Source organism: Pleurodeles waltl, chromosome 8, assembly GCF_031143425.1.
Source record: "Pleurodeles waltl isolate 20211129_DDA chromosome 8, aPleWal1.hap1.20221129, whole genome shotgun sequence".
NCBI classification, from domain to species: Eukaryota; Metazoa; Chordata; class Amphibia; order Caudata; family Salamandridae; genus Pleurodeles; species Pleurodeles waltl.
In genome coordinates, this window is record NC_090447.1 from 709,881,355 (window position 1) to 709,904,171 (window position 22,817).

General features: G+C 42.0%; 1 protein-coding gene across 2 annotated transcripts in view; it reads right to left on the reverse strand.

Moving 5' to 3' along the window:
* Positions 1-694: 694 nt before the first annotated feature.
* The window catches only part of LOC138250238 (putative protein ARB2BP), a 56,374-nt gene continuing 34,251 nt past the window's right edge, over positions 695-22,817 (reverse strand). The window contains exon 2 of one of the 2 annotated variants that reach the window (XM_069204864.1): positions 695-4,199. In XM_069204864.1, coding sequence (XP_069060965.1) covers positions 3,109-4,191 — 1,083 coding nt within the window. In that variant the 5' untranslated portion in view covers positions 4,192-4,199 and the 3' untranslated portion in view covers positions 695-3,108. The remainder of the gene's footprint in view (positions 4,200-22,817) is intronic. The other variant, XM_069204865.1, reaches the window with a different exon arrangement.

A 22,817-nucleotide genomic window follows, 5' to 3' on the forward strand; every position in this document is an offset into this window, starting at 1 on the left:
GTACAAAAAACATTGACAAAGACAATAGATTTTGCATATGTGAAACCCATTGTCTTTGTCAATCCTGGATCATTATTATTACATATAATACGATCTTGAAGTACATACCTTCAGGATGTGCGCTGTATGAAAACTTGATTTTACTAAACTTTGGTCCATGTAGAATAGCAACCCAGGCCATCCAAAAGGTGCACATAACTGACTGGCCTCTTAGTTCACTATTGGAAATATGAACATTTCAAAATTCATGTTTGACAACTATTCCTAAAAAAAAAAAAAAAAAAAAAAAAAAAAAAAAAAAAAAAAACTTACAGCGATTTAATCTGATGTACTACTGCTACTAAGATGAAACAGTTGTGCATGTGAATATAATATATTTTTGGAATTATTGAACTGCCTTTTTTATATTTTACACTTTTGTTGCAGAATGCATTTAAAATTGAAAGTGGCCGAAAAGTTTAGTGTGCAGGACATCCTAGTTAGTTATTGAAGCTGATTAACTTGTAAATAAATGCTTACCTGTTCTGAACGGGGGGGTGAGGAGGGGACCGACGCATGCAAAGTTTAGAAGTGTTCTTGCGGCCCGCAGACTACATATCTGCAGGGAATTTGTATTATAGATTATACAGTAGCACTGGCTTCAGTGCAGCATAGCTGCAAGTAAGAAAAACAAAAAACTCCAACATTCAACTCTGGCTGTGTCATAAAGCTTTTTATTTTTACTTTCAGCCATTTTCAACATGGCTTAAACAAAAAACATTGGCAAAGCCAATAGATCTCGAATAGGCAAGACGAACTGGCTTTACCAATGCTTGTTAATCGATGAGATCATTATTCCTGAGCTTGGTAATTGAGAGGTGGTACAAAATACAGATAGAGTCCAGCTGCAGAGTATTACATAGTTTGGACCTAATAAATTAAACAGGATGATACACAGCCCACTAAATTGGAAATCAAACAGGTCACCTTCATCTGGGGTAAGGGAGTAGACCACATGAGTCTAAACAGGTGCACATATAGTGGGTTAAAGAATATACTCCCAGAGTTATAACAGGTACACCATCATATTATTATATTATTAACACATTGACCTGAAGACAACCCAGTACAGACTCCCGTCTTCCAAAACTTGAGACATTAAATAGAACTTTGTCCGGTCTACATCGAAAAGGTAAAGGCATCAGTGTATTTGTTTTCCAGTAATTCTGTACTAGGATTACTAGATTAACTCAACCCAATATACACATTGATGCATATATTTTTAATAAAAATTCTTGTTTATCACAAGTACTAAATCAACCTAGCATAGACAATATTTCTAAAGAAAACAACTCATTCAAGACACTCTTGTCACAACCACGGTTTGTGATAACATGAAATGCGGTAATTCCAAGTTGCACTGTTGCCACACCACTTTAAGAATGGAGATAATATGGCTGATGTATGTTTTTTCTCCATTTAGCGGTTCACAAAATCACAAAGATTTCTATTTGCCTGCACAACACCTCTCCCTCAAGAAGCCTAGAGCCCAGGAAAAATGACAGGGCTGGTAGCATGTTCAACAACAAAAAAAGCAAAACAATATAAAATCACCACAGTGCTTATCAACCATGACTCATTGATGTATAGGGGAGGGCAGAACCCTTCAATGAAAACAGGCAACTAAGATTTCTGCCACCTTGCAACTTTTTAAGAACTGCCACACACTACAGTGAAACCAAGCAGACGACATAATAGCCTCCTTTGTCTCACTGTGGTTGTAATGATCACACAATGCCCATGTAGCTCACACTGCTCATACCCGGCAAAGCTACAAACTCCTGAGCTATATACTTTAATTTTGTATACATTAGAATCGTGAGAAAGCAGGCAAACAGCTAAATGCATTTGGGTGTGCACATTTCACAGCAGTCAGCAACAGAACAGCCTGAAAACGAGAGATGGGATGGCTGGTGAACAGTTTCTCGTGAGTACAGAAAGGAGAACGTCTAAACCAACTGGCAACGGCCAGGGAATAAGGTATCAGTCTAACATAATTTAAACTTTTCCTTGCGCCCAAAGTTGTCTGGCCCCAGGTAAGTGCGACCTAGATTGATGTTAGAACTGTGATGCAGAATGGGAGGTAAGTGTGAATGAAGGATTGTTTGTGAAAAGAGCTTTTATCATACATTGTTTACTTGAGAAAATCCCAAAGGGTGGGATTTCAAAGAGCATCAGCACTACCTCTCGCCAATGGATTCCCGATAACCACTGCATTAATTTACATATGAATCTGGCTATGGAGTGCACTTCCTTTCTTTAGTCAATTTGTCAACAGCGTATTATCTTATTTTGGACCCATTGGCTGATTCTCCCTAAATGTATGGACCAAATGCTCCAGAAAAGATAAGTGTGACTCCATGCCAAAGGGAGAAGCAGCAGAATGATGACCAGGATTCTAAAATTCCACCCACCTGCCCTAGACACTGGTGGAACTTATTATACTTAATTGAAGTTGGAGATGAAGGTACGTTTTTGCATAAAACAACACATTTGTTTATGAGTTGTTGTTCTGGGTACGTAGTAGTTTCATATGAGCCAAAAGTCAGTGTTCCTGATCAATCTTCAACATCTACACAAATTATAGAAATTACAATTTAGAAACTATTAAAAAACGGTCAACAGCTGCAGTCTGGTCTCCGAAAAAAAAACTGTGAGAAACTAAAATGAAAGTAGGAAAATAATAATAAATAACATTATTTACTTTACAAAACTCCACATTAGAAATATTATGACCTTCATTGCCAGTTTGCATTGACACCCAGAATGGTCGGATGAGCCAGTTTAATAATTGCCTGTCAGGTTTGTTGATATAGTAACATTATCTTTGCTGCTGGGTTTTGTGATTAACATTCACGATTACCTCTCGCAGCACCCTAGACTGAGGACTGTATTCACGAATTTTAATGGCATGTTTACTTGGCTGATATTTGTGATAAGCATCTCAAAAGAAATACGAACGAGTACATTTTTGGTGGCCATTACACGGCAATTTGAAACCTCCACCTCCTAGCTGGAGTTTGGTTATATAACAAAGGACCTCCTATAACTATGCAAGCACAAGACTGCTTACTTAGAAACAGTCCTCCTTTTGGTGGCGCTTCTAGTTTGAATAGGTGTTGGCATGAAAACTGCATTTGTTTTTGCCTTCAAAGATCGTGTGAAAAAACGAAAAATTGAATTGAGGGTGAATGAGGGTACCAACTCGTGATTCTCTGTACCGGCTGATACTCTGGGACAATCTACGTTCCACAGAGTGACTACTGACCTATCCAAAGGTAATGAACTTGAAATCCAGCCTCTAGCATGTTTCAGAATCCATCCCTGCACCTCAGGGTCATTACTGGCCTGGTGCTGCACATGGTGCAAGGAGTCAATGAAAGCCACTGCAAATACTTTAGACATGATCTCTAGTCTCCTGTGTAATAGCAAGTCAACAAAAACTAAACCCCCATACCCATGGGCAATGAATGCAACATTAGCAGCTGAACTTTTGGAAATGAAGTAGTCCCACACATACGTAGTGTGCTCCTCTGGAGTACTGCTCCCTCTCTTGGGAATCTCTGGGTCTTCTCGAATCTCAAATGAGGAGTGTGGTACATTTCTTTCAGACGGAGACTCTTCTTTAATAACTGACTCAGACTCTTCTTCCATTTTCATTGTAGTGAAGTTGTCATTTGGGTTTAACAAAATAACACCCCCATATTCTTGGAGGGCCCTTTCAATGAATGGTATTTGAGTTCCATGTTGTAGTGAATGATGGATGATGGCCTTCTGCCCCCACTGGCCAGCCCTTATAACTCCACGGTCTTGTAGTAAGACAATGAGGCTTGATGGGTTGTTTAGTGCTTCCTCAGTCATGAAAAAGAAACTTAGAGGTTCATTGTCATGAGCATCAATTGGGAAATATATTTTCTGTAGACTGCAGGCTTTCTCCAAAAGTTCATAAATATATTGCGTGATCATGTGTCCCAATACTTGGTAGCGCTTGTGGTTCCTCTTGTGATCACCTTTGAAAAAGTTATAATCAAAATGTTTATTTGTATCCAAGTGTCTCAGTTCCCCTTGATTATTGAAATGGTATTTTAAGTCTTTCAAAATCTTTGAACTTTCAGGAATGTGTAAGAACTTCAGAAAAGTCTCCATTTGCATCCAGCTATCTAAAAATAACAAAAAAGTTTAAGAAACTCGGTCTTTGGATAGCAACAGACTAGTAACAATCACAAGAGACAAACAGTAGTAGTTTAAACGATTGCACACATTTTATGAATGCTCATCTAGGGGACAGGATTGACACCTTTTATCATAGCACTGAATCTCTGAAAAAACAGATCAATGTCAGCAACAGTAGGGTGATGTAATAGGTAAGTTACACCACTTGATTATAACCTAAGAGTACATTTTACCATGCAAAAGAGACAACTGCTGGAAGAGTAAAGTTTAACAAGGCAAGTACAATTTTAATGTAAGACAGATCTCCACAGTGCAGAACAAGTGCAGAAAAAATATATATTCAAGTGAGAAATTTATCAAAATAGGAGCATTGACATCATTTTTCCATCACCCTTCACATACTGTGCATACATTTTCTGTCCTAAAAGAAAGTGAAGAGGAGTTGTGGTCAAGATGGCAATCAGAAGGCAACAAACTGAAGTTGCTCCCATTTGTAAAGACTCTGAGGGTGGTTTTAAGGGTCAAACTGACTCAGTGATGGGAATGTCCAGCTTTCCTTTACACTTAGATGACAACAACAGAAGCATTTCCAGTCCCAAGATTTAGAACATACTGGTCATGTCCTTAGAACACCAGAGGCAGTGATTGAGGTTGTGCCACAACGACCTTAATACCAAATTGGTTAAAGTATTGATATGAAGTCCTTTTAAATATTGTAAGATCATATACATTGTATGTATCATGGTTTTGTATGACAGGCGAGCAGACTGCCATTTCATTCGTGCTTGATGGGACTCCAAGTCCCAGGCGCCTCCTTGCTCCCTCACACCTGTGGAACATCGCGGGTACTATTAAGCGTGCCGCGCAACGCCGCTGCTGCTGCCATTTCATTCGTGCTTGATGGGACTCCAAGTCCCAGGCGCCTCCTTGCTCCCTCACACCTGGGGAACATCGCGGGCGCTATTAAGCGCGCCGCGCAACGCCGCTGTGCGAGACGCGCCCGGGCCAAGGGCTGGCCCGTCCTTCGCCCGTCAGCGACTGACAGAGGCCGGGCCATCCCTTTTTAATTTTCGTTTGGGGACCCTAGTTATTTGGTTCTGGATACCACGCAGTCAGTAATGGGGAAGCGGAAGGCAGATGACGTTTCTGCGCCACACTCTAGTGCCAAAAAACACAAGCGGGCCAGTAGGAAAGCAGACGACCCTCCTAAGCCTACTAGGAATCAATTTCAAGCTATTGACTCCTTGTTTGAGGAAGTAGAGGCAATTTTGAGGAGTCCATCTATCACTGCCCCCCCCCCATTTCTAACACTTTAACGCATAGGAAGATCCCGGATTTATTTAATAAGAAACTGCGGACACCTCATCTGTCTGTGGAAGTGGACCTCCATTCACCTCCCATATCCCAGGCTGCAACTCTCTCGTCATCAATGAGGCATACTTTGAACGCTGAAGTTGTAGAATGTACCCAAACCAGGGACTCTCTGCACTCAGGCTCCAAGACCATAATTTCTAGTGCCATTCCCTGTTCGAACAGATTTCTACCCCTATCTACTTCCAGTGGGAACCTAGGTTGCTCTCCATCTTTAATTCCAGCGGAACCCGATATAGAGGAACTGGACTGGCCGACCCAGCGTAAAAGGTCACTCAAACTGGAAACTGTTTCCCAGAAGTTGGATGATTTAAAATCCTTGGTAATGGTAATTTTGGGAAAAATTTCTGGACTATCTGATCAGAAGGTAACATGTAATTGCAAATTGCCCAGTACGAATGACCACATCCCTGAGCCGACCGGGGGGCCCAACACGCTAGCAACTTTGGACACTGGGGATAACAACTTTTTTATCCAAATGCCCAAAGTTGGGGGCGAAGTCCACGAGCATGGTAATGAATAAAAAGGGGAGTTGTTTATCCTCTCCCGTTGACAACCCCATTGATACCGGCCGTATGCTTAACCTTGCCCCAAAACATAATGATCAGCGTCTTCCCTGTAAAAATCCCTTGTCCAAGGAAGCTAAGGATGGTAAGGGTATACAGGTGCCTGTTAGTCCACTCAGAGTTTTACATCGAGGTCACCTAGACCAACTCAGGCGACTGATCCAAAGGGGAGATATGACCAGAGTAGGAAGGATGCTTATATCTATATGACAGGGGTCCCTAGGTTGTTTGCTGGCTAGGGAGAGTCTCATGAATCTCTCCTTAATAAAGTTATTTATTGGATTTGCACACAGAGGAAATGTCTCTCTGTTATCCGAGCTGATATTCGGGAGGTACGCAGACATGCCCAACTAGACTCTGATTTTGATTATATTTCAATTCTTCTTTTCGATACCATCATGGTTGATAACTTCATGGCTTTCAATCTATGGACCAGCCTTCTGAAATCTGGCAGAGATATCGGAATTGGCCTCTGTATGTATCCTCCGGGGGGTGAGACACGAAGGATTGATAGACCATCTAATGTCCTTGTGGGAGGGGCTCAGGGTCCACTTAAGAGCAACCAACCATTTTTGACCGAGATCCTTTCCCCCCGTTATCCGATTTAGACTGACTAAATGCTGTTCCTCCCTCAGAGTACCCCATTGTAGTTGCTACGGCCCACAGAGACAAACGACCAGTGGCTTTGAAGTTTACCACACCCCTGAGAGCCAGGCCAACATTTGTGCTTCCTGAACTTAACATTATGTCTTGGAACGTGGCTGGCATAGAGAAAAAGCTGGGAGATCCCGGATGGGTCAACCTTATCACTAAGCAAGATATACGTTTTTTTCAGGAAACCTGGGCGGAAGAGATAATATATGTTGAGGGGTTTACAACATATTTTGCCGCAGCTCAACCTGCCTCTGGAGGCTATGGTAGACCTATGGGTGGGCTCATGATTTTATTGAACAAGAAATTGAAATGTGACCATACTGCACTATCCCTTAACTCGCTAGATTTGTTGGGTGTTGCATTTCAGCCTGGTTTTATAGTGATCATGGTCAATGTGTACGCGAGGTCCGTCCCCCGTAGTTTGGAATCTAGGGCACTTGCTCAGTTAGCTGAGTACATGGAACTTTTGCATCCATCTAATCATCTGGTGATAGGGGGTGATCTAAACTGTTCCTTCGTATTCAAGAACCTTGTAGGCAATTTGACAACTGAAGAAGATGAATCTTGGGGTATTCCCCAAACGAAGGACGATACTCCCAGCATCGGTTATTGTGTTGCCACGCTGATGGCCTCCCTTTGCTCACGATTTGGACTCAGAGAATGTAATGGTCGCCCTAGATCAGATCCAAATCGTGCCCCCACTTTCAAGCGTGGGTGCTTCTCCAGCATTATTGATTATTTTTTGGTCGACATTAGGCTCTGGTCAAATACTCTGGATATGAAGGTGGAACCCCGCTATGATAGCGACCACCACCCCCATGTCTCACTTTATCCAATCAAGCTTTTGGGAGAGCCCAACATCTAGAGACCACTGATGTCCCGATCCCTTGTCTGAACCTTAGGCAAACTCGCGTCAGCTGGCCAAAAGTTACATCTAATCCATTCCTGATCAAGCAAATTTACTCTTCCTTTCTACAGCTGTTCTCTGGTTTTGAAAAGCAAGAGGTTGATAGTATCCCAATCTTGAACATTCATGTTGAATTGATAAATATCCTACAGAACTTTTTTTTATAAAGAAACCACTTTTAGGCATACTTCCGATACCATCCGACCTAGAGAATGGTTCAACCAAGATTATGACCTCGCGAGGCTCAATCTTAAATTGGTCCTCCATAAGCACTTACAGGAGGAGATCAGGGCCGCCAGACTTAGTTATACGAAGGACCTGGATCTAGCAAAGAAAAATTGGGAATTTGAGATCTGGCAGAAGCTGTTGGAGGCAGTCAAAAATCGAGATGAGGGTTCTTTTTGGAGGTTGCTGACCAACCGGTATAGAGGGGGTAGTGACACTTTAAATTTCCATATCCAGCCCGAAAGATGGGTGGCCCATTTCTCTGAGATCTATACTCCATCCATACAGCAGGACCATGTGCACTATAGGGGCGATGAACGCAGACCTCTCATTGAAGGATCTACGGAGGACATTGTTTTCACAATTGCTGAAACCACAGCAGCTATTAGTTATCAGAAATCCGCTAAGGCTCCTGGTCCTGATAAGATACCGGGGGACCTGTTTAAGTCAGAACCCGTCATTTGGGCGTGGTATATAAATACATTATCGAACGCCATCGCAGCAGGTGGCCCTATTCCGGATTTGTGGCTCGGGGCAGAAATAATCCCTATCTATAAAAAAGGAGATGTGGGACTGCCCTCAAACTACCGCCCAATTAGTCTCATTGACAATCTACAAAAGATTTTCTCTAAGCAAGTCCTAGACAGGCTTATGGACTGGGTCCAAGCCAACCAGGTCTTATCCCCCCTTCAGGCCGGTTTTCGCCCAAGAATTAGTACTATGGACCAAGTTTTTAGGTTCTTCCTGCTACTCTGGAAATACGTTACTTTGGCCAAACAAAACTTGGATATTACTTTTGTCGATCTAAAGTCCGCCTTTGATCTCGTCCCAAGAGAGAAACTGTGGGAAGTCTTAAACAAAATTGGTGTCCCGAGGAATCTGGTGCACCTAATCCAAATATTGCACAAGAACACCTACGCTCGAGTAAGATGGGGTAGTCGGGGGAACTTACTGACCGTATTAATATCAGGCAGGGGGTACGCTAGGGCTGTGTCCTGGCTCCCACTCTTTTTTACTTGTTTATCAATGAGGTGGTGCAAGTTGTATCTGACTGCCAAAATGATGCCCCTTCATTGAACAATTTAAAAGTTCCAATTCTCTTATTTGCTGATGACTCCCTCTTGATCTCTAAAACACCTATGGGCCTTCAGGTTCTCCTGAATAGATTTAGTGTGTTCTGTGCAGACCACGGATTGGAGCTCAATTCTAGCAAAACTAAACTCATGATCTTTGGTCTTGGTCGCACCAAACAATGCAATATATTACATAATGAGGTTCCTCTGAGCAAGTTATGTTCTATTGATTACCTAGGGGTGAGAATCAGCAATGATATGAACTGGCAGGCCCAGGTAGGAAAAAGTTTAGCTCTTTTAGCACATAGGTCAGGGGCAATTTTGCGTTTCCAAAAGTCTAATACTGCGAAAGTTGTTTCCCCAGCTATTAAAATTTACCTAGCAAAGGCTCAGAGCGCCACGGTTTATGGCGCAGAGGTTTGGGGCTGCATCAAAACTAGTAAATTATCTGTGGGGGAAAACAACTTCGTAAGATCGTTCCTGGCATGTCCTCGTAGTACGCCCTTGGTTCCAGTGTTCTTGGACCTATGGTTTTCCCACATTTCTGATGTAACAGCCCTAAGGCCTCTAACCTCTTGGGTTCGTATCTGGACCACCCCTGAATTAGTTGTTTATAAGGAATCCTTGCAAGATCTATTGGACAGACCGAACGTACTTTCTATCCCTTGGTTTAAATACATTTCAGAATGGTTTCATACCTTGGGACTTAGTGACTTTTGGAGCCAGCCCAATAATTTAAGGAGGGCTCACAAGGAACATTTAAAATCAGTTTACTGGTCCCATGTTAGGGAAAATGATCTGTTATGCACTGCATATGGTAGGTTGACATCTCAATTTCTCGATTTCAAGTGGTATCCTCACTTTGAACCCTTTTTAGATTTTATTACTGATCAACTAAGCAAAAGTCTGTATGTTCGGTTCAGGTATGGATGCCTCCCCCTGAAGTCTTTTACTAGTTCATGGTGCTTTACTCCGCTAATCGATCAATGCCTAAGTTGTAACGGCTCTGCAGAAACTGTAGCGCACTTTATGTTTATTTGTCCTGCTTATGGCCTTGTTCGGCGGAAATGGCTCCGCCCCGCTTGCAGGAATATGGGGTTGAGAACGTGTAAAGATGCCCTAAGGTTGATGATGAGTGACTGTTCCCCCTTCCTAACTTGTGCGGTCAGCAAGTTCCTTGCGTCCGCATGGCACATACGTACACATCTTTAAAAAAACATAGTGATTTGCTATTAATTGAATCTTGATTTTAACTTATTTAATCTAATTACTGTTTATATAATAGTTTTAAGCTCAATTAATCTTTTATTAATTTATCGATGAGGAAGTTAAAGGCAGCTAAAATTTGATGATTCCTCCTCACATATAGGATGGGAGATATATGTGGAGATTTATATCAACTTTTTTTTGTACATCCGTAGATCTTTTTATTCTATTCTCATTATTACCTTTAAATCCTTGATATTATATATTTATTATGTAGAGATCATGGTTTTATTGCTGTAAGTTATTGCTTTGATGGTTTAATTAGACCGAATAAAGCTTGTGTGACAGACTGACAGGTGACCAAAGCTTACTGTAAGAGGGAAATTGTGAGGATTTTTATATTCTAATTATATAAGCAGAACTCAACTTTAACTGTGTTTACTAAGTTGATTCAGCAGTCATTTAAACATACATAAGGGGCTTAGGGCTAAAGCTAACCATAACTTCATATACAATCATTCTAATTTTACATGAAGACTAAATCCATTCAGCAAAGCCTTCACCAGTGAGCAGTGGCCTGGCCCTGCACCAACCCACTTTCCAACTAACTATAGCTGCATATATCCTTTGTCAGCATGCAATTGTGGTCTACCATAAGTACCCAATCTCCAATGCAGCCAACTGTACATGCAGTTTTCAAGTTAAGCAAATAGTGGTGTCTCTACTTTCATGCAATTCTATCAAAAGGTGCCAAGGTTATTAGCAAATTAAAGCTTTTTGTCAGAGCTGCATAATACCAGGGGTCTTTGCACTGAGCTTAACGTGACATACCAGCAGAAAACTGAATATGTAAATTCCTGAAAAATCTTCTAGGAATTGGTGAAAGGGTACCAAGTTATTAGCATATTAAAAATAAGTTTCCTCCTCTTTACCATGCCCCCCTCTATGGATCTTCATAGAATTAAAAATATCAAAAGTAAGTCAAACATGGCAAGTGGCACATTAACCCCTATGTGGCCCAAGGCCCTCTGAAAGGGGTTCTGGCAGCTGAGTTTACCCTGTTAACCAGCCTAAAACACTTAATCGGACAACCAAATCAATAACTCTTCTGTTAATGTCATAAATCACTCAAACCTAAGGGCTGAGCTGAGAAACCAAAAACAACCCCAACCCTCTTCTTTTACTATCACAAAAGTATTAACGTTGCAAAAAGAAATGATCCCTATCTAAATAAATAATTGGCTGATTCTGTAAGAAGGTTAGTATTGGCGGGGGGTCAGGGGATAAATCTTTGCCATATTTTCCTGGTTAACTACACACACTTCCGAGAAGAACATTTCTGAGAACGACTCAGTATCTAGCAAGCTACATCTTGCTAACACACCTAAGACATTGATCCCATCTGGCACTGAAACTCAGCAGTCTGATGTTAATGTCAGAAATCACTGGACAAAAGAATGACATTGCCATAACTGGGGCAGTACTATTCCAGCTTATGCCAACCCACCTTAAGCACTGACCCCCCTCTCCATCTTGTTACCCTACCTAAACCATTGACCATCACTCTACTGTGTGAGGTCAAACTTGGTGCAATACCATCCCAGTTCTTTTAATAGCATTAAATCAGGTTGCCTAAAATCAAATACTAGTGAATTTGTATTTAGCTATGTAATAGAAATCTATCCTCACAATGAGCCCTGGGGCATTTCTTCTAGGAAGATTTTTATTTAACAGATTAATTGGGATCAGTGGAAACCCTGTTAAAATCTTTAAATCTGTGACCTTTGTAAAACTTACTGCATCATCAGTTAATGAAGTGGAATTAATTGAAGCAAAGATCTTCAACTTTAAAGCACTTGTGTTTTGTTTTTAATCACTGGAATATTAGCTAAAGCACCAAGGAGGCTGGCACATTTCTGGGGAATAGAATTAAAAACTGAAATTGAAAATGTGACCCACCCTCATCCTTCCTTATTATACACTTAGGAAAGAATTATGAGCTAGTCAAATCAGTCCACACCATTGGAACTTAAGCACTTGGCACTCTTTGAAGAGAAAGTTGGGAGAGTTTTAAGGAACCTTCACGTAATGCACACTGTGGTTAATGAAACTGGACAAAATACCATAGGCAAGAATTCAATATGGACTCCAAAAAGACCACAAAGCCAACCAGCTGAAACTAGGGAGTGGAATAGTTATTTGTTTTTTGTTTTTTAAACAAAAGCAAACTAGACAACCAATAAATATCTCAGGGATGTGCTATGTGGGCTTATGAATGGAAACTGAGATAAAGACAATTAACCCTTTGGCCCCCTAGAATTTGCAGAACTTGAAAGGTGATTGGCAAAAGAAGAAAGTGCCTCTTTACCTCTTTTTTCCTTTATGCGAGACATGGGATTCAGCTGAATATTTATTAAATGGCTCAATCGGTAGAGATCTGCTGAAAGGTGGACGTCCCAGGCACTCTTAATTTGGAGGTTCCATGCTGTAGCCACTTGCCACCACTTATGCTAAACTGGTAGGGTTTTCTCTGAAAATGTGCCTTTCAGGAGTCTTGCTTCTCAATTTGGATCTTGATTGCACTACTTTGCTGCATGTTGTGGCCTGTGCAGCAATGTAAGAGTTCCAAATCAGGATGACCCAACCCACCTGGTTCTCTATCCTTCTTTCCCAACCACACTAGTGAGACAAGTAGGATGTCCATTTAACCGAAGACTGACTCCTGAATGGAGTACATGGAATTTTATAGTATCTATAGAGAATGGGGACATTGCACAATTTTTTCCAGAACCTCTCTTTCCACAACAGAGAGTGGGAGGGTGTTCCAGAATGTAAACGGGTCTCTAAGCCCCAACAGGAGCCTCCCAAGATTATAATGGTAATACAATTAAGCATTGAGCAAAATCCAGACATCCAAGTACCAGAAAGCTCATTGTTTCCATTGCATTTTCAAATCAGGCAATTCTAGTAGGGTTTTCAAGACCCACCAGTAGGTTCTGCATTGTCTTCTGTTTATTAATATATAGCCCTGAGACCTCCACAATATTGTCCAGCTCCTGCATATCATATGGTTGGGGACAGGTACCTTTTGCATACAGCAAGACACAATCAATACATCCCTTACTCATAGTCCACAGAGCTGCATTGTCAATCTCTGCCAAAACGCCAGTGGTTCGATCACCAAAGCAAAGAGCAATGGGGACAGGGGACACCCCTAATCTCACTGAATAGGAGTCTTATCCAACTCAGGAAATGAGGGCCAAGTCCCATTTAGTAAGGACCTCAAACATGCACTACTAAGTAAGGCAGTCAGATGTCTTTTGATGTCAAGTGGTATAAAGGCACAGCCCATAGTGGACTCCTTCATCACCACTATGACTACGATTGCCTCCCTCGTGATCTCTGCCAGGATTTCCTTCTGCTTAACTTCCTGGAACAACTCTACAATATAGTCATATACTCTATATACAGGCATGCACCTGGTAAAAACCCAAGTGGAACCTAAGGCCCCCCCCCCCCCTAATAGACGGGCGGGGGAGGGTACATATTGCAGCAATCACTTCCTCCCTAGTAATTTCTGACACCCAGTTCTTCTTTATCCTTTGGGAGCTTAAGGTGCTTCAATTATATCCCAATCCGTGAGGCTTCTTGAATAACAGAGCTTTCATACAGGCGGGCCAGAAATTCTGAAATGAGTTCTTTGATGCTAGCCTGCATCACCACCTCTGTCACACTGGTTTATTCAAGGTTAAGTTGAACAGAGTTGGTGCACTCTTAAATGGCCCGTTTAAATGTCTGCCTGATTAATCACCCTTGTTGTGCAGATTTTGCCTGCAATCTCTCAGTGTGTTTATCTAACATAATCCAGTTTTCTACTAATTCCCGACTGAGTTCCAGTCTGGCCTGCTCCAAAGCTATCTTTGTAGTTTTTTATGCTTGGACTTGTGCTAGTCTAGTTTCCTGTTGGGGCAAGGTACACTGTATGTGTTGTTTAATACTATGGCCCTCAATACAACCATGGCGGATGGCGGGAAAATGGAGAAAAATACTGCCAACAGACTGGCGATACTTTTCCCCATATTACGGCATTGGCGGTTTGGCTCAAGCCAAACCACCAATGTACCACTCCGTCTGCCACAGTGCTAATGACCACCAAGCTGGAGGCTGCAGTCTCCAGCCAGGCGGCCGTCACTAGCCCGCCCGTGGGATTATGACCCCGCCTACCGCCATGGTTTTCGTGGCTTCCTTACCGCCACGAAAACCATGGCGGTAGGCACTATCAGTGACAGGGAATTCCTTCCCTGTCACGGATAGGGGTCTTACCGCCCCCATCCCCTCCCCAGGTTTCTCCCCATCCCCTCCCTCTCCAGACCCCCCCACAACATACACACACCAAACACACACATATACACACTCATAACCACATTCATCCACGCATGCATACATCCATTCACACACATCCACACACACACACTTACATACCTGTATACATACATGCACACGCATTCACACAACACCACATACACGCACCCATGCGTCAATGCATGCACACTCGCATCCACCCACACACAAACATACATAAACATACATAAACACCCCACACAACACCCCCCCATCCTCTTCCCCTGTCGGAGCACCCGACTTACCTGCTTTCAGGGGGTCCTCCGGCAGGAGATTGGACGGGGCGCTGATGCCAGCAGCTGCGTCCGCCAGCAGAACACCGCCAGGCCGTATCATGTGTCATGATACGGTCTGCGGTGGTCTACTGGTGTGGAGCTGCTGCTGGCAGTAGCGCCATCTTACCGCCATCCGCCACCATGGCCACAGCTGGAATTCCATCATCCTTCTGGCGGAATTCCGGCTATGGTCATAATTTGGCAGACGGGTGGTAGCTGCGGCAATGGTATTTTGGGTTTTAACCACCAATGTTAGAATGAGGGCCTATATGTCTTGGACATGCATTCACCCTGTAGTGTTGTTTTTAGGACCTCCTTTTATGGATCTCCAATTATTTTCCAGATATCTTCCTAGGGCCATTCTGATTACTTCATGGAACACTGAATGGCTTAGAACCTCTGGTTCAGTCACAATGCTGGCACCCGACCTTGTTGTTCACCCCCTTGCAGCTCATCGTAAGTGGGAAATGGTCAGAGGGAAACCTATTTAAATACAGCATTGATGTTTCATGGCACTAAAACCTCTGGACACTAAAATGCATTCTAACATGTTATAGGTATTATGAGTTAATGAATGGTGCGAATATTGTTTATGTGCTGGATGCATTGTTCACTAATCAATGAAATCCAATTTCACCATTCCATCAGGTAGTGCAGCAGTCAATCCTGGCAGTGTTGGCTGTTCCACATCACCAACTAGAATATAATTGAAATCATCAGCCGAATCTATCTAGAGGGAGTATTAATTCAAAGAGCGTCCAGAAGAAGCTTTCAGAATCAGTGTTACGAGCATTGCAGGTTTAATACACAGACTTCAATCACATTCAACAATCCATGAAGTAACACATACTGGCCCTTTGCATCTGTACAGGAAGGTCTGTGCTGAAAGAGTGCCTCTGTAGCCACCAATATTGTAACTCCTTTGGCACTGGAGTAGTATGTGAAGAGTATTTACCCTCTTCCTTTCGTTTTTATTTTGATCACCTTCTTGTCTGTCAGGTGCGTTTCCTGGAACATGGTGATCCCTATACCATGTTGTCTAAGGTGCCACAAGTTGCTCAAAGCACTGCAGGGTTCTGCTCCACACCACTATTTACCCTGAGGGCAGTGGTCCTTAATGTCCGCTCCCCCAACTACATCTTCCTGGACTTCTAGTAGTCAACACTGCTTATGTCCTGGTGTCTAGGTCTACTCCAAAACCTCTTGAGGTCTAAAAGAAGTCTGGTTTGCCATCCCGTATTACCTTTAAGTTAGCTGAAAACAGCAGCGTATATTTTAGGTTCACAGCTTTAGGTTTTTCTTTCACCTCTACAAATATTTTATGCAACATTTAAACCTTTTGCAAATAGTGAAGGAAAATGTGTATGGTGCAGTTTTTACATCACGGATCTCCTTTAATGTGGATTGTTTTCAATATTATGGGGGTTATTCTAACTTTGGAGGAGGTGTTAATCCGTCCCAAAAGTGACGGATTTACCACCAGCCGTATTACGAGTCCATTATATCCTATGGAACTCGTAATACGGCTGGTGGTATATCCGTCACTTTACCGTCACTTTTGGGACGGATTAACACTCCTCCAAAGTTAGAAGAACCCCCTATGTCTCTTCCCCTACAGTTTAGGATTTTAACAATTATGGGCCATGGAAGAGCGCCTGTGGGGTGACATTGGGGCCAGTGCCCTACGTGCCCCTTTGATCACAAACATAGGGGAGAGACTATTGGGCTGTAATATGTCTCAAGGTCCCATACGACCTCTCCGGAAACCCCAAGAAAAGGTCACTCCTTGACTTGCCATCCACGTCTTCAAGTCTATCCTCTAATATGCAGGTTGAGGTCTGTGGTACTGAGAACCATTGCAGTCCGCTCTGGTACTTCTGTTAGGAGCTGCACCACATTCTCCGTTTCTAGGGATCTTTTGTTAACTTTACACAAGTCTGCCTGCACCAAATTAACCTCCATCGCAATTGTAAAAATCTATTTTCTAGTGTGAGCATAGATTGTTTTATTGCCGCCAAGATCTGCATTCCTGTTGGCTCTGGTGATGCGGGTCGTCATGGCTACCTTCTATTTTGTCCCTAAGTTTATCACTATTGGAGGCTCCAGTGTACTTCTCAATGTTGATCTGCTGTGTAGGTCTAGATTGTTTGTTTCGCCCTATATCTTTCAGTGGGGACTTCGCTTGCAGGAGGAAGGGCCCACACGCTTGATGCACATCCATGAAAACGACTCAGGGCACACCAGTCACAAACCTCAGGATTAGTAGGGCAGTGCTCCCTGCCACCTTGCAAGGCTTTAGGGTCTAGACTCTAGCTGGTTTCATTCTGGTTCTCAAGACGTTTACGGAAAGGTCAAGGGCTCCCCCCCTTCATAATCAAGAGACTACTACAGAAGCAGATTTCACTTCTTCCTGGTGAGTCCCGGGGGGACCCAAGGCCCATGTTCCACCATTTTAAAGGGCTTTTGGCTGCCTCACAGGCCCACTGCATGTCTCAACAGTTTGTCTTGATTCAATACGAACACGTTTTTAATTGCCCTTTTCAATGAATCTAAATGTTTTTTCAATCCTGTATTTCATTTGCTTTCCCTTCTGTGCATGCCCTCGGCCATGCCTGAAAGCTTTGTGCAGCCAGAGATGGGTAAAGCGCCTAGGAGGGCAACAGTCCTCTGTGTACAGCTGAAGGCCAGGCCGTTTGCTCAAACTGCTACTGCACAAAGCACGCTGTGCATTGCCCTAAGCTATGCGCAAGATGGGGTTGGGTGAAGAACCAATGCCCAGGGGTTGACCTTTACAGCTTGCCATCTGTCCAGACCCTTTATTTCTTTATATCTTTACAAGGTTTGTGAATCAAACACATGCTTTACAGCCTGAAGCATGCCCGGCTCGTGAGTCAAGGACACATAAAAAGGCCATTTCAGGCTTCTGTGACTCCAATGAATCAAATTACTTTTTTACTACTGCAAAATAGGCCAAAGTGGGGGCATGTCCAGTGCCCTGAAATGGCTGCCAGAAGAGAACATTTTCTCATGTAGCAGCCAGTCAGCTCTAGGATCCGAAAGAGAGGGGGTGGGGGGAAAGGCTCACAGAACCAGTGAGAATCCTTCCTTTCTTAAATTGCTGGGCTGAGAAATTATTTTCAAAACCGAAACAGCAATAATACACAGAAGTGTTAGACCTCTAAAGACACTTTTTTAAACATGCATATCTCAAAACGTACTGAAAGGATTTACACCAAACCAAACTACCATTGGCAAAAGCAATATGTCTTGCCTTTGGGACCTATTGATTTTGCAATGGGTTTTAGAGAAGTTGCATAGTAAAGATTTATAAACAGAGCCTTTGACAGAGCTGATCTCATCATTTTGTAGTGGCACATACCATGCATGCATGAACCTACAAAATGATGCTAAACCTTTTTTGTAGGTCTGCCATTAGCCAAGACCTTTAGTTTTAACTAAAATTTTATGTATAATATACTTACTTACCTTTCTTGATCAATTGGTTTGTTGTTGTGTCTTTCACATTTTGCTTCCACCCATTACAGAACACAATATGGGGCACCCCATTTCATACGCTGGTTAACTGTACATTGAGTGACTGCAATTTGCTCTTTCACAAGGAGCACATCCACACACGAGGTAGTTTCCTTCAGTGTCAATGTTTTTTTTAAATAATTAATGTTGCCTTTGTGTTTGCAGCCTGAAGCAAAAGCAGGATGTTTCAACCAGTGAGCGCAGGCCACATTTCACGGTTTATCATTTCCTCTCCCATGCAATTTCACAGCAGAACAGATTGCATCCATTTGAAACTGTTCGGTATTATGTTATTCTATTTTTACCAAGCATACAGTACACAAACCAAAAGCTTCAACAGGAAGAAAATCTGTCTTTATCGTGTTTAATTTGCAGCACTTGTAACACTTTTTAAAATGTATTTCCTTCTTCCTCTTTTTCTTTCTTTCCCTGTTCCTTCTTCGTTGGTTTCTTTTTCTTTCCCTCTTGCCCTTTTTCTTTCTCGAAGGCAAGAAGACAGCAGCAAATAGCAGAACAATGGGCTTTATTAAGTCTGCATTAGCAGAGACCTTTTGATCTTACTAAAATTATGTGTGACAGTTATATGTAGGGGGATTCATTCACACGTCATCCATTTGTCTGTGGTTGTGTCATTCCCATATTTCTCCAAACCACTCAAGCATGCATCCAGGGGCAATGAGTCAGCCCTCTTTAGCCACTGGCTGACTTCAGTATGAGTTAAAGCATGATACTTTTTTTTATTTTTATAATGAGCACATCTACAAACCAAGTTCTTCCCTTCAGTCCCAGGGAGTATAATTGTAATGTGTGCTCTTGAATTAAAGAAACATTTTTGCCTTCAATCAGTATTTTTCAGACTGACCAACTCCCAGCAGCTTTCCAAACTTTAATGTTTTGCAAAAACCATGATAAAACAAGATGTGCCAAAAGGTTGGCAGACACACCAGACCTACTGGCTTTTCCTATGCTTGTTTTTCTTTGTAGTTTCTGACCAGAGTTGGATCTGTAGCTAAAAATATATATATACATTTTTTTTAAGTGGGGGGTATGGAGGGGGGAAACAACATGAGGGAAGCCATACTAAATTAACTATAACTTGTCTCTCTACCATGCAGTCTTCTCATGTATTATGTCATTTGAGGAGTCATGAGTTTTATTATGACTGCTATAATTCAACATGGTCTAGATGATGTAATATAAAAGGGTATCAGCAGTGCATGAGGAAGGATCGAGTTATGCTCAATTTAGTCTAGCCTGCAACTTCACAACACTGTAAGTAGTGCAGGAGTTATAGTAAGTTTTGGGTGGGGCACAAATTATAACTAATTTATAACTATAAAGCTATATATACATTTTGAATTTCTAATGTTTGTTTAATTTCAGTTGTTTGTGTATAGAAATAATAAATTAAGTTTTTCTAATTATAACTAATCTTAAACCTTTGGTGTTTCATTGAATTGTTATGTTTTTTTATTTTTTTTTATGTTTCTTTTTAAATTTGCTTCTATGCAGTGGTGGCACAGAGGAAGATATGGAAAGACTCCATTTTATGAGATTTTTTTCTTCCCTTGTCATCTGGAGGGAACAAAATGAATTCCAACCTTGTTACATGCAACCTTTGTAGCAGAGTTGCTTCCTGTGGGAACATTAAACAATGTGCCTTCTGTACCACAGGAATGAGAAGACACCTGCAAGCAATTTATTGCACCAGGCTGCACATGTGGAAAAAAGCATCAGAAGGACATAGAAGAGGCAGACCGGCAGCTGCCACTTTTTTGGTTAATGCTACACTTTCAACTTCTTCTTGTTTAATAGCACCCCTTCTGCTAACCACTGCATCTGCCCCTCCAGTAGCACCTTCTAGTTCTTCTGCTTCATCAGCACATCAACCACCACCAGGTGCATCCGTTCTTCTACCAGTACCTTCTCCTGGTACCACTGTGCCAATACATCTTCTGAGGCATTAAATTGCAGAGCAATATGGCAGTAGAGCAACATCATCTGCCATACTGTTCTTTTAATAATTTGCTCTCCTCCTGTTTCCGGTTGAGACTGTTGTTTTGGTTGGTCATGTTGTCTCAAAAGATAGAGAGCTTCTACCAATATTAACAATCTTTTTTTCAAGTATCAGAAATACAACATTTTAATTAATATAGAGGTAAATGTTAGGTAAGGTTTAACATGTGCCTTATGGTGGGTTCTTTGTAGATGGTAACTTAGTGATAGACTACTCCTACAGTGATATCTTTATGTATTTAAGAAACATCACACAAAATCATCCATCTTTGTTTTTCTTTTTATGTGTTTTCAGATAAAACTGCCTTTTTCGTCACACTACTATGTGATCATTTAAAACATTTACAGTTCAAGATGATCATATGGCAGTAGTCATCATGAACATTTACATTTTAACGACTCTACCAATTTCTTGACATGTATTTGTATTTAATTTGACATATTCCACGTTGTTATCATGCTCCACAGGAAGTAAGAGTGGATGATGTAAGCCGGTAATTACTTTGATTTTATGTGCAGCTAACTCAGGAGCAGCAGTTAACTACACAAGATAAATTAGAGCTAGAAACTTAATGCACATAAGCAGTAATTACATTAATATGAAAGCCTTTCCTTGTGCCTGTTTAGCCACTTACATATTGTAATGTAGGTTCATAAGCTGTACATTCACATATTCCATTTTCATGTTGAAGTCCATGATCTAATGATTTTTATCTATTTGTAAATTTCTAATTGTTTGCTATTTAATGGAGTCACTAAGTTATCTAAATTAAGTACATTTTTTTTTTTATAACTATTTTATTGAGTTTATAATAAACAACTTAAAAACAAAGACAATAACAAGCAGTGCATTTCCATAGGAGATACCACAATGTCCCTTGTTCTCCTGGGCAGAGGATGACGACACCTACAGACAAAAACATGGAACATATCCAATCAGACCAACAATAGCTACCCACACCTCCCCTCCCCAAGAACCTCACATGTAACCAAGTCGTTTATACACCATGTTTGCCAGCGTTACTATATTACAACAGTTAGTTGTCCACTGTGTGCATAGCATAACATTCCATGGTCAACAGTCATCATCAGTGCTCCAATCAGAGCTGGACTCCTGAACCCCTGCGAATCGTTCTAATAATGTGCTCCAAGCCATTATGTCAGTCAGAGCCCCTTTATCCCTACGTTTCAGTCTCATGTTTTGTTCTTTGGCCACACCCAATTCCAGAATATCACGGGACAAGCTAGAAGGGGATGGGGTTTGTGTACTCATCCAGCCTATAGCCACCCTGCACTTAGCCAGCACCAGAGTGAGCTGCGCTAATCTGTATAGGAAGCGCCTACCCCGTGGCCTCTGTGATATACCCAGGAGGCAAGTCAATGGCGTCGCCTCGAGCCCTAAACCGGTGACCCAGTCTAACTTCCGAATCACCACCCACCAAAATTGCTGCACCTCCCTGCAAGACCAGGCTAGGTGGAGAAAGGAAGCACCTGTCTCCACACATCGAGGACACCCAGTCTCCCTTGTTGGGTCCATCTTATTAAGTCGAGCAGGCGTGATATTTACACAATGAACAAAATTAAAGTGCAACAACTTAAATCTGTGGTTACAAGAGACCGTGCGTACCAGAGACAGTGATATATTCCAGTCCACATCTTCTAGGGGGTTCTCCAGTTCTTGATCCCAGGCCCTACGCGCTGCACACGCCACACCCACACAATCCCCACGCAGCGCTCTATAAAACAGAGTAACCAAGTGGGAATCCTTTTCCCAATTTATTAAACCATTCAACACCTTTGATGCTGTGGAGGCCACCGGAATCCAGACCAGACCTCTCGAGCCACACTCTCAATCTTGACATAACTGTCCAGGGGTGTGGAATTTATTAAAATATCTACTTGTCCAGGGGACAGGTTGCTTCTCAAATCTACTTGTCCTGTAAAAAGATCTACTTGTCCCTTTGGTGCCATGTAGTGTGGCGACAAATTATGGCAGCAATTAATAGCCTCTCTGATTATGCCAGGGCTACTACCATAGTAGGGCTTGAATACTTGGAGTTTCAATCCCTACCGTAGCAATTTCCCTATTTTGCCACCTTTCTGCAGATCTGCATACTGGGGCTGGAGGAAGCAGTAAGCAATAGTTTCCGGGCTGGAATGCCTTTGAGTCTGCAAACCTACTAACCTGCATGTTTTAAAGATTTTTACCAGCTTCTCTCTAATATTTTCCCATAATAAGAAAGGTTGGACATTTACTCCTGACAATGGCAGAATTAGAACTTCTTCCAGGGTTGGGAAGAAAGTGGCTGGAGGGAAAATGAACTTGCAAATGCTCAATAGATTTTCACATGAGCAAATATACACATCGTATTTACCC